The 12,479-nt window shown below is 33.2% G+C and overlaps 1 protein-coding gene across 1 annotated transcript in view; it reads right to left on the bottom strand.

Moving 5' to 3' along the window:
• Window positions 1–630: 630 nt before the first annotated feature.
• Window positions 631–12,479, bottom strand: part of LPL (lipoprotein lipase) — a 31,098-nt gene continuing 19,249 nt past the window's right edge. Inside the window, exons 5-10 of the mRNA XM_075204589.1 lie at window positions 10,513–10,755; window positions 9,618–9,860; window positions 9,054–9,174; window positions 7,482–7,664; window positions 6,411–6,518; window positions 631–4,983 (exon numbers count right to left, since the gene is read on the bottom strand). Coding sequence (XP_075060690.1) covers window position 4,983; window positions 6,411–6,518; window positions 7,482–7,664; window positions 9,054–9,174; window positions 9,618–9,860; window positions 10,513–10,755 — 899 coding nt within the window. The 3' untranslated portion in view covers window positions 631–4,982. The remainder of the gene's footprint in view (window positions 4,984–6,410; window positions 6,519–7,481; window positions 7,665–9,053; window positions 9,175–9,617; window positions 9,861–10,512; window positions 10,756–12,479) is intronic.

Below are 12,479 nucleotides of genomic sequence, written 5' to 3'. Positions count from 1 at the left end.
GTGTTTAAAGATTTGAAGGTATTGAAAGATATTCTTCATTGCAATGATATTAAGCTGTAAAATTCTATATCAAGTTGGTGAAAGATGGTGAAATAAAATAAAATTTTGATCTATAATTAGTATAGGGCATTACATGTAACATATTGTCAGGTAATTCATTCAATTCTCATTTATGTTGTCAGGAAAGAACGCCCTCTCCCTTCCCCATAGTGAAATAATTAAACTCACTGGTGGTTTTGTTTCCTTTTGATCAACACAATTAGAGTTTCTCAAATGCTGAACTTGATAGACCTGTATCATTTATCAACCTCACTGTGTGAACATGCTTGTTTTATACAATGTTCTAAGTTTTGTTATAGTGTACTTTATAGAGGATTACACTGAAATGTTTCCATCTGCTGCAATTAAGTTTTATAAAAGCCTATAACTTTCACATGCTTTTTGGATCCTACTGTATCGTCATCCTGTCCAATAAAAGAAAATAAAAACATTATCCATTTGCCTGCTAGTAAACAATGTTGTAAAAAGGAGATGAATAGCACTATAAGTACTGATTAAGGAACAATCTGATTTTCTAAATATACATACTATACCAATAACGATGTAGATAAAATAAACAGATACATCTGATTGTTGTTATACTAATATATTCTTTATTTTGTTTAAAACATACATGGTTGTTGCATGTTGTCAAAATAAATGATTTAAAATATTAAAAATATTTCAAAAGAAACCACATATACATTGCGAATAAAAAATACAGTAAAGCCCTAACATACATACAAAATATAACTTACGTTCATACGTACACAGTGAATAAATAGTGTATTTGTAATATGTTTGTTATGTAACAATCTTTAAAATTCACAAGTGGTGCAATATATGCTATAGTCCCATGTTGTTACTCATCTATTCATTTTAGGCTATTAGAAACAGTTTAAGGTTCATTTGTATATGACCATATATAGAAAAATGTATTTCCGTTGAACGTTCTATATTTTATTCACAGTAAGAGGTCTAATGTTTTGATACAGCAACATACTGTAAAATATATATATCAAATGTTAGGAAATTACATTTTTTGATACATTGTATCAAAGCAGAGCATTAGCCTACAGACTTTACTTGCAGGAAGATAATTACAATATTTGCTATATCTTAAAAGCTAAATAAGGAATTAAATGATAATATATACATTAAAAATTACAAATTATTTGTAAAATAGTATAGAATAACTAAAGCTAACCATTTTTAAAATATTTTTGAGTTTGTTAATTTGAATTACACCCTACATATAATATAATATTTGACATGGGGAATACATTTAGGGGATTTAGTTGATTTTTGTTTTATTGCATAAGATATTGTACACTAAAAGGATTTCACTTGAAGGTACGGGCAAAATAGTAGGTTACCACGTCCAAGGTTCCTATAGGATTTTTTGACCAATGCCCTTTAGAGTTTTTAAAATAAGCTCTATGTGATTGCAAGTACCACATCATGTTGTAATGCCCTAAACATGATACAGTGGTCATGTGGAACCATAAACCCAATTCTACTATACTCCAAGCAAATAAACCTATTCAAGCACCAAATACTCCCTGGTGAAAGCCAACAAGGGGAAAACCATAACGTCATCTCAAAAAGCACCTATATGAACAAAACTTGAAATCATTTTTAATTTTATGAGGTACGTCTAACATTGGTGTAAGGTTAAAGGTTTGACAATTAATTAAGATTAAGATTAGAGCGCCAATGGTTAGGGAGTACCTAAAACACTGAAAGCGTGACATTATGTCACTCATTCAGCATTTTAATGTACTCGTGGTGCCCCACAAGCAGCACCAGCCATTGACATGGAGGGGATGCAGCCAGCAGCTTCTTACCTGTGAAGCTGTTAGCTGGTGCTTCTTAGTGGTAGTGACAGGCTGGAAGAGTGTTGCTGGGCTATGACTTCACTGCTCAGCATCACACTCAATGAAGCAGGTCATCCCTACTGCTTCCTGCCTGCTAAGATAAAAAGCAATGGGGGTGCGATGCCTTCATTGGTAGGTTGGGGCACTACCTAGGGTGCCACTTAAGCCTCCACTGTTCCTTCCAACATCTGCCATAATCAGGGTATGCTGCCCTTGCTCCTGCTGACAGCATTTTGTTGATGAACATATACATTTTCTCTATGAAAAATGGCTACTTCTGCAAGAATGAGTTGAATACGAAATATATGATGTACTGAAGGGATGTTCTCTTAGTTCCCACTAAGGCAAAGTTTTATTACACATGCAGTATGCTCTCCATCGACACTGCTGTTGAAAGGAGTGAATATTGCCTCCCCTGAACGTAGTAAAAGTTGGGGAACCCACCAGATTGGATGGATTGTAAGATGTCAAGAAGTATTCCTTATGTCTAACTTGTAGATCTAGCCTCTAATGCGTGGTTAACAGTTTATATTAAATTAAATGATGGTCTCCGCGGCGCCATTCCTTTTTAAAAAAGTCAACATAATTTCTGCCTCCACTGACTATAAAATGACAGATTATTTTGAAACATTGCTAATACAATAGAGTTCTGTTCAAGAAAATACATACAATGAGCTTTGCTAATGTTTCCATTTTTCATTATTTACATACAGTGGATGGATTGGGGACAAGAACAAAGTCATATACATATCTTGATAAATGAGCGGCACATATGTTAATTAAATTTAACTACTAATTATAAGAAAAAAGTATATTATATGATTTAAGGTTTTGTTTAAAACCATACTAGAATTGTTGTTAGAATATCTGTACATGAGTAAACCATGCACAAAGTTACAGTTCAATTTGTAAAGTTAAAAAAATTTAATCATCTACACACAACGGACCTGATTCATCAAGTTATGTATCTGCCGATTTTGAGTGTATCATATGCAAAATCACTCTGCACATGCCCAGTACACGCAGCCATGAGCCCAAAGGACCCTTACTACAGCCTACAATTTTGTGGGCTGAACAGGGCGGGGAAGGGGTGTTTTGCCTGGTCAATTTAATGTAAGGGCATGCCAAAAACAAGCGCACACAGTCATGTGCAAATCAACCTATGGGCATTGCATAGTTACATGTTTTATTTTTTTGTGCGGTCTTTTGTGAATGTATGTTCCAAATAGGCATTGGACGTATCCTGCAGTATCTTGTGTAGTAGAGCACAGCAGACCAACACCCAAATTCATCAGCAGCACGTTTCTTGCAATCCGTTCCTTGATGAATTCTGGAGTGCATAGAGCCGATTTATGTGCCTTTTAAAACAAACGCATGTTGTGCTCTGTGTGCGTGCCTTGATGAATCAGGCCAATGGTACAAACATTTCTGTAGCATGAAATTGACATACTGTATGTTAAAGTATACATCATTACCATTTACTAATATTATTAGAAACTACCTACGATGCTAAAATTTTGTATAGTGCTCTGTTCTCTGGAGATCCATTTAGTTACAATTTAGTATTAATTTCAAATAAGTTTCTACAATGTGTACTCTACACAATTAGGAGTGGTAAGTTCTAATGAAAAAAAAGTTAATCTGCTATAAATATTAATCTAACAACACTGGCAAACATAAAAGCAAATATTTTTACATTTACATTTTAGGACAGTACATTAGATATGTAACATGAATGTACTCTTGTTAACTAACTATGTAATCAAGTGTCTCTGTGTTATCATGCATTTACCCTCTCAGACCCTATCACTAATATACTTGTTACTTGAATTAAATCCCCAAAATGAAAACACTAAACTAGACCAAATTGAAAAGGGTTCTATCCTAAAATGATTCTTTATTGAGCCAAGTTGTTCATTAATAATTGAATAAAAGACCAAATAATAGAGATCACCCTTTTGTATTAAACCACATCTATAATATATATATATATATAGATATTATATATTAGCATTCACGCTAAGGGTCCCTCAGCAAAACATTCTTTTTTCAAGATTTTTTTATTTTTAATTTATTTCTTTTTCACACACTGTTGATTTTTCATGACTGACAATGAATAAATCAAATGTAGAAACTTTCCTGATCTGAAATAAATTGGTATGAATCAATGCCATACACATTTATTATGGATTTATTAATAGATACAATAAATGATAAAGTATATTTTTTAAACTGCAAAAATTATTGATGTTAAAATATATTTTTAATGAAAATTGTAAAATCAACGTTTTTATATTCATGTTGTGATTATGTTATCTTAATTTTTTATATCAAATTTCAAAATAAATATGTAACAATGTTCAGCTTATTGGCACTGTAACACAATATTCAAATATATATCTGTTCTGTAAATCAAGAATAAAGTAATGTTTGTCGCACAAACGTTGTTTTTGTGTCCAAAATAAATGTATATACTTATGGGCACACGTTGTCTTTTGGATATAAATCTTTTCCAATATGGTTATTTCAAACTCTTAATACATAAGCAAACACAGATATCATCTATAGCACAAAAAAAACTAATTTCTGGGAGAAGGAAACATCATTTTTTAGTTTAAAAAATGGAGATGCTAGTTGTGTAGCCAGTATTTATAGTATATGGCACAGTGTGTTACACAACTGAACCTCCATAAATACAGATATGGCTTTCAAGTTTTAAGTGTGTAGCTTTCATTCTATTGCACATACAGTGTGATTGTAACTTAAACTAATCAATAATAGATTTGGCTGTACAAAATATTTTTACCAAAATAAATATGCACAATTTTGGAATGGTTGGTTTACGGAACATGGTCTGATGTTTATCATTTCTTCTTTTGTCCAGATATTGCAATACAAAGAAATAGTCTGCTAACTCTTGTCTATTTACCAATGTCTAATATGAAATGTAATTTCTCTGAACGTCATTTCTTGATAATGTGGCTTGAGTAACAGAGACAAATTTGTTCTTCAGACCTTCAGTAATGGCTAACAATACGTGTTTCAAAGTGCAGAATATTTTTCACATCTGTAAAAGGAAATCACATTAAAATTAGTAATGGAACAAATATCTGCAGTAGCATACAATTGCTGCTAATAATAAGTAACAGTTTTCATTAACAGTTGATTATATAGCACGTACATGTTACATTAGAATATTCAGTCTTTCTCTTCAGTCCTTGCCCCAATTTATAGTCCCTAAGACACGGACACATACAGGTTAATTTTGTCAGAAGACAATTAACCTACCAGGATATGTGTGGATTGTGGGAGGGAACCCATGCAGACACATTCAAACATATACACAGAGAACATACAAAACTTCACACAGATAGGGCCACAGATAGCAGTTTATGGATTAAATCACTGAGTTGTCTAAGAAACTTTCACAGATTCATAGCTCAGTGCTTTGGCCAACTTTTGAAGGTTTTTCTGAATAAATAGACAAATTTCGACATTCAAGGAAATAAAAGGTGGCACAGATAAATCTCTTGACAACATATTACAATATGTACAATATACATTTTGTAACAGTTTTCCTTTTTTGTTCTACTGAAAATACAATGGGTTGAATTATGGGCAAATTCTACAGAAATATCTATAAAAGGCTTATACTAGTTCTGAAATACTAACATGCCTTAGAACCCTTGCCCAACATGCCTATAAATGCATTCTTTATCTACTTACTTACATACAATTGCAGCTGTACATTTTAGATTTTAGCCCTATGTAATATCCATTGTTACATACCCACTATATTAGTTTTTGTTTTTTTAAATAGCAACAAACATTGAATGTGTTTGCGCAACCCATTTGTATGTCAATATGAAGGCAAAATAAAACAATATTTGAGGATCACCTCATGTAACCAATTTGCTTTTATGGGTAACTCCACTTAAAAATGATTTTGTCCAATTAAAATATGGTGGGTTGCCTGAAATAGCCCGCTTAAAACTTAGGAACATAGCATTGCTGCCAGCCAATTTAGTTTTTAAAGCCTGACACTCCATAGCAATGTCTACAACTATTTAAACAATTAGTGCAGTCCACAGTTTTTTTTACATGGCAATTAATGTTGCTAAAGCGTTTCATTCTTTAACAACCAGTCAATTGCAACAACCTTATGTTTCTGACTTTTCTGATTTGACAATTTTAAGAACAGTTCAGTGTGTTCTACTAAGCTATATTACCTAGCACAATCATTGTAATTAGGTAACATAATTTTTGAGTGAAATTACCTTTTAAATCTTAGGGCAGGTCACTTCATAGATGTGGTACAGATGTGAACTATCAACTCATTTTCATTGCCAATCAGGTATAAGTTCTAGGTAAATAAAGCATTGGATGCTATGATTTCCCACACTTATGTTAGTAGGTAATCCTGCTAGGTCTTAATAATCAGGTTAATAAAAAAAAACTCCACAATATATATAGCTAGTATTAGTCCGTTCTTACCAGTGCTCTTTCTTCAAGACAGAGTGTTCATTACATCTCATAAATACCACTGCCGCTTTCCCTCGTGTGATAGTGGCATGTTTCCCATTCTGTGGGCAAAAAACTAGCCTGAAAAAAATATATACACACACACATTAACTTCAGTTACCGATCAAACATAAAAAATGACAATAAATGTAGGTTTCCAGATATCAACAACCTTAGACTATGTCATTGTTATGGGGGCGGTGGTTGTTTTGTTTTTTGTTTGTTGGAATGCTCTGGTTTTCACTTCAATTCCCAGTCCTAACTTTATTATGTCCTGATTTGTGTGAGCTTTTAATATGGTAAGTATTGGTACGTATTATGTATACTTATGATGTATTAAGAGCATCATCCATTAGTTTTGTTATGTTGAAAGTGGTTTATTCCTAGTTAGGTTAATTTAGTTGAGTATTACAATATAAATTCAGAAATTATGTTAGGAGAGCATTGTAACTCTTGAGCATAGCGAAATCCAGTAAAGGGGGTGACACACACAGGTCATCTACAATCCAGTCACAAATTACAGTAAAGGAGTTATAAGCATTTTCACAGTAGACAGGGTTATAAAGTGGCCCAGACCCACATTCAAAGTGAGTGGTACAACCATGACCTTCACAAGATGATAAGATGAACTGGTTGGTAGGGGCTTGCTGAATATTCCAATGGTGTTTGGGAGATGTGATTACTATTTATTTCTGAATATTTGGCGTATAAGGATTGCCTTGTATACTAATAGATTTATGGTGAGTGGCTGCTGTTTGTTATGTTCAAAATGTCAAAGAGTATTTAAGTAATTATAATTGTTTCTGTGGGTTACCACTCATGAAAAATAAATAGAATGGGGTCACCACACAAGGCCAGTGGTATTTTAATCTGCTACAATCTTACAAGTCACGTAATCAGATCATTGTAGACTTGTCTTACCGTAAACTATATATAACATGAATCTGCTTTTTCATATCTGATTACCATATAAACTAAAATACAGTATAAAAATTATGCACAATAATTTTGTATATGTATCACTTTCCAAATAATTGTACTTACTTTTTCTGTAACTCTCCTGATTTTATCCTGATTTTTTGAACATCAAATGCATATGTTGTGAACCAATCTGACCAACTAAAATATGATTCCTTCTCCCATTTAATCTTCAGCATTAGCAGCTCTCCTACATTGAGTTCAGTGTAAATTAAGTAGGAGTAGGTTTTGTTGGTAGACATTTCGGCTCTATGAAAATCAAATCAAATGATTTTTTAGTTAGAATTCTTAAAATATGCCTTAAAATATGCCTATTGCATACTTGGATCACATACTCAAGTACAGATTGTTGATAGTATTATAGTATTATAGTCATGGTCAAAGTCTACAAATTGTTGACATTAAATCATTGTATATTCAGATAAAACATCAGACCATCCAATATGACCCAATATGCTCTACTTAAAAAGTTTCCACTTGATTTGCTATTTAGCTTCTTGTACAATTGTTATTTACACTCAAAATACTAAGTTTAGGATGATTTTCTGAAATAGTAAATAGGGTTGGTAAAATAGAAAGTTTGGGAGAAGAGCATTGGTGCCATGGTGGATTGTCTGAAACATCTCATAAACAACCCTTCAAGTATAGCAACCAAAATAATTATAATATCATATTCATACACACACATATGTAGAATAATAATTGGTTTCCTACTGAAATGTACCCACAACCCACTCTAACTACTTCATATTGACAAACTATATTAATACGTAGCCCTTATTTCATAACACCTGAGTTGACATTTTATACCAAAATTATAGACTTTATAAAAAAAAGGGATTATTTGTACTTGTATAAAATATTGTATCCTGCAAATGCAGTCTGCATTAAACTAAATGTGGCCAGGTGTGTAATGCGTCTTCTTTACTGTTTATACAGTTTATATATAGAATATTGTAAATATACTTATTTTAATAGTTTGTAGTTTGGACATGTGTCACCACATCCTGGTGACATTGTATCATATTTCCAGACTATGAACAAAATATAGAATATGTTTTAGGCATAAATCCAGGAAGAAGATGACATTTTCCAGCTTAGCAAAATAAAGTTGTGCTGCAGGGGAGGACGCATTTATAAAGAGATGACAGATTAGTGTAGGGAGGGGGGGGGGGGGAGTCCAAGCTCAACTATAATTCATAGTATTAAATTAATGTTGCCTAGTATTTGTGTGCTAGCAAAATTTACATCCTTTAGCCAGATTTGTTTTTAACTCTAACCAGGATCTATGTGAGCAATTTAGCAGGAAGTAATATATGCATTTTCTGGTTCACATGCCTTGTTTTCAAACAAGATCTTTTGAAATAATCTATAATAATTTTGTTGCGATTACAAAACATTCTGATCTTTCCAAACCAAAACCACAAACAATGTGTTTAGCTGCAACAAGAATAACATTTCAGTTTGTTGTATTCAAATATTATCACATACATAAATATAAATAATCTTGGCTTACATGATGCGTTATTCAAATTGGTGTCATCCAACAAGTCTCCAGTACCATTGTTTTTCTACAGTAAATTAAGTTGCATATAACATTTACACATAGACAAGAGCATAATCATGTACTGTACTTACAGTGTGAGTGGTCGATTTTCACTTTCTCCATTTGTTCCATACAAAGAAACTAAGAAAGGTTGGTTGGTTACAGTGAAGTTCTTCTTTGCAAAGAAATGCACTTTTACTTGATAGTGGAATACTAAACATTCACGCAAAAAGAAGGGTAAAAAGAAATGAGATGTGGTAGACATTTTCATTTTTATAGAAGTGAATATATTAAAGGTATAGTTAGTCCACCAACATATGTGCAACACTACTAGAACTTTGGCTAATTGATGTATTTGTCATTAGTGTTTAGGGATGTACTTATTATGTACATTTAGTTATATATTAATATGTATTGCTTATACTATTTTCACACACATTTATTTATCATTTTTCTTTGTTTATACAAAATTCACAATGGTGAGTCCAGAAAATTATTCTGTTTGTTTTATATGATTGCTCTTTTTGCAACTTTCGTCTAACATGTGCTATCATAGAATTGGCTTAATGTGCAACATTTAAATTATTATAAAAATTATTATTACTATATTTTTTTATGACAATTATTTTTTATAAGATTAATGAATAATATTATACCTTTAAAAGGCATTTGAGCACTAGTTTTCAAGTACATCTTGACACTCCTTTTCCCCCGTATTTTATTGACTTTGTATCCCAATGTATTGCAGCGATTTTTACGGCAGCTTAAACAAAGACCTTTATCAAAGGCCTCCTTTGAATTGCAGCGATAGGCCATGCTTGGTTTCTCTTCATGAAGTAGAGAGTCAATGAAGAGGTGAATGGAACGTTCATGGGAGCATTTCACAATCTGGTCCATGTCTTGAGAAATAAGAGAAAATAACATTTATATATTAAACATGAAATAATAACACACAAAACTGTAATAAATATTCTTCCTGCAATGTAAATGCCATTTGTGTCTGATTATGCTCAACTATGCCCTTCTGGTAGAAGGAGTGTGAGAAATAGGGGAATTTCTTCCTGAAAGGATTATAGCCAATCTCTATAGCGCAGAATTAAAATCCTTTTTCAGAGGGGAATAGGAAAGATCCTCAGGGAACTCTAATTACAATGTGCCCTTTCCACCCCTTTATAATAGTCTTGCTCTGTAAAATTAAATCTTCCATCTCGGCATTTCCACAAAATGTGCCACTTGTGTACTTCAATGTGAATCCTGTATCTGCAAACTTCTGCTCCTCCACAGATGTAGCAAATTTGCCGCAGAAACATATGTACCATGAAGGAAAATTGGTCCATTTGCATGAATGAAGACACAGAGCAGATCCAAAGCTTATTGCACTGCAGGGCACCTGCTTTGTGATCATAGATGTAACAGGTCCAGCATTCAGTGCTGGACCTGTTACTTCCCAGCCGTGTTGCACACAAAGCAGCTGCCTCTTCTGTCTACCTATTTTCCCGGCTCTGTGTTCAAAATGCTGAAGTAAAATATATATTTACTCATATTGTTTACCTATGAAGCCACGGAGTCCTTTTTCTGCCATAAGCCGGATTGTATCTCCAATATTGCACCCTGGTTGAAAGCTCCCACCATTGGGATAAATGTCAATATGTCCAACAGGCCTTTGTATGCCTATACTGCGGTCAGGGGTGCCCACACTATAAGTATGCACCACATCCACAAAATCTGCATCATCAGGAGACAGAGTAACAGAAGTTTCTGCATATTCAAATCTAGGTCCAGCTGGATCCAAACCTGCATTGAAAAAACACTGTAAGCTGGAGAGCATGGTTGATCTTAAACTATCGGCACTCCCTTGAAGTTAGCAACACACAGCATGTATGAAACATAAGAAATAATGAGGCTATTTATGAATGTTTCAGTGCTAGATAATTGCAAGCTTGTACATAGTATGTAATAAAAAAATGCTGCCCCAGTCATTATTCCTTACAGGAAATCTTCAATTCAATACAAATTGACATAGTGATTAGCTGCAGTAAGAAGACAAAGCTTTGCTGCATAATTATCTCCCTAATGACTACAAACATGTCTAATGTTTATCTGTTAAACACAGATAGGTAACTCTTTGTTGGCACAGGTTTCATACAATTTTGCAAATCAAAGAGCAGGCAGCCTAGGTGAAGTTAAACTTCACCTAAATATTGTAATAACAACCAGAGACATCTCAGGTACATAACATGCCACTGGGGCCTATTCAAAGATGACAACATAGACATGTCAATAGCACTCATCTTACAATCATTGAACATGCCTAATAATGCCATGATATTGATCAGATCAGTATTGTGTGTTGCAGTTGTTTCAATGTTAACATAGAAACATAGAATTTGACAGCAGATAAGAACCGCTTGGCCCATCTGGTCTGTCTATTGTTTTATTAACCTATGGTAACCTCAAATTCTATTTGATCCCTTATTCTTTAAACGGATATTCTTATCCTATCCCAAACATGTTTAAACTGTTCTACTGTATTAGGGTTACACATGCTGGGAGAGTTTCTAATATAACGTAGCAAAATAGTATGTAGTGAAATCATTTTAAACTGTCCCAACAAAAACAGATATTTCTTGTTAAGGTAAAATGTCTAACATGATATACACATTGTTTTTATGTAATATTGTATATGTTGATTCATCAATTGTAAATAGTTATAGTAAAATGGATTACTTAGATTCTGAAAGAAACAAACTAGTTCCAAACTAGGGGTGTAGCCCTAATCATTTGGTGGCAACCAAAATTGTGCCTTTCTCTTACCTTAAACAAACAGGATAATAATGTATTCTATTACACTAAACGCACCATACACATTTTCATGTTATTCATTGATGGATGTAACACCAAGATAGAAACCTAATGATAGCAGAATAGTTACATTTTAAATTCGGTTCAAATGCATCTGTCTGAGTCAACTGCCTTAATTTGCCTCATTAAACGAAAGTCCGTAGGTCTAAATAATTATATTTGTTCAATTTCCATGCACTTATTGCATTTATGTTATGTGTATATTAGCCATAGTATGTCTGGTTCTCTGAGGATTTTGTTTTTCATAACTCCAGTTGGAGTGCAAAATAGTTCTGCGGAATATTTTGTTCCATGAACTTATACACTTATATTCATATTAAAATATTATAGGTGGTGAGTTACTATTTTTCATAATTACTTCAGGGCTGCAATAGATGTATTTAAAATGTTTAGGAGATTATTTGGTTGTTATTACTTGTGTGGTTTCCATAGAAGATCCCAGCAAAAGCTATGTTGCAGCACATTTCATTAAAGCTTCACCTTTCTTTACCACCTAACTACAGATGTTACAATTCTATGTATCGTGTAATTAAAGATTGCAGTGCTATGTGCGATTTACAAGGCTGTATTTATAGCTGACACTACCTTAATTAGTATATTAAATGCTCATGTTCCTCTACCCAACACCCCTCCTTCATTATTTGCTGGTTTGCAAA

The sequence above is a fragment of the Mixophyes fleayi genome, chromosome 1 (assembly GCF_038048845.1).
Source record: "Mixophyes fleayi isolate aMixFle1 chromosome 1, aMixFle1.hap1, whole genome shotgun sequence".
In the NCBI taxonomy this organism is placed as follows: Eukaryota; Metazoa; Chordata; class Amphibia; order Anura; family Limnodynastidae; genus Mixophyes; species Mixophyes fleayi.
The sequence above is the reverse complement of the archived record's forward strand: the minus strand, read 5'-3'. Positions and strand labels throughout refer to the sequence as shown.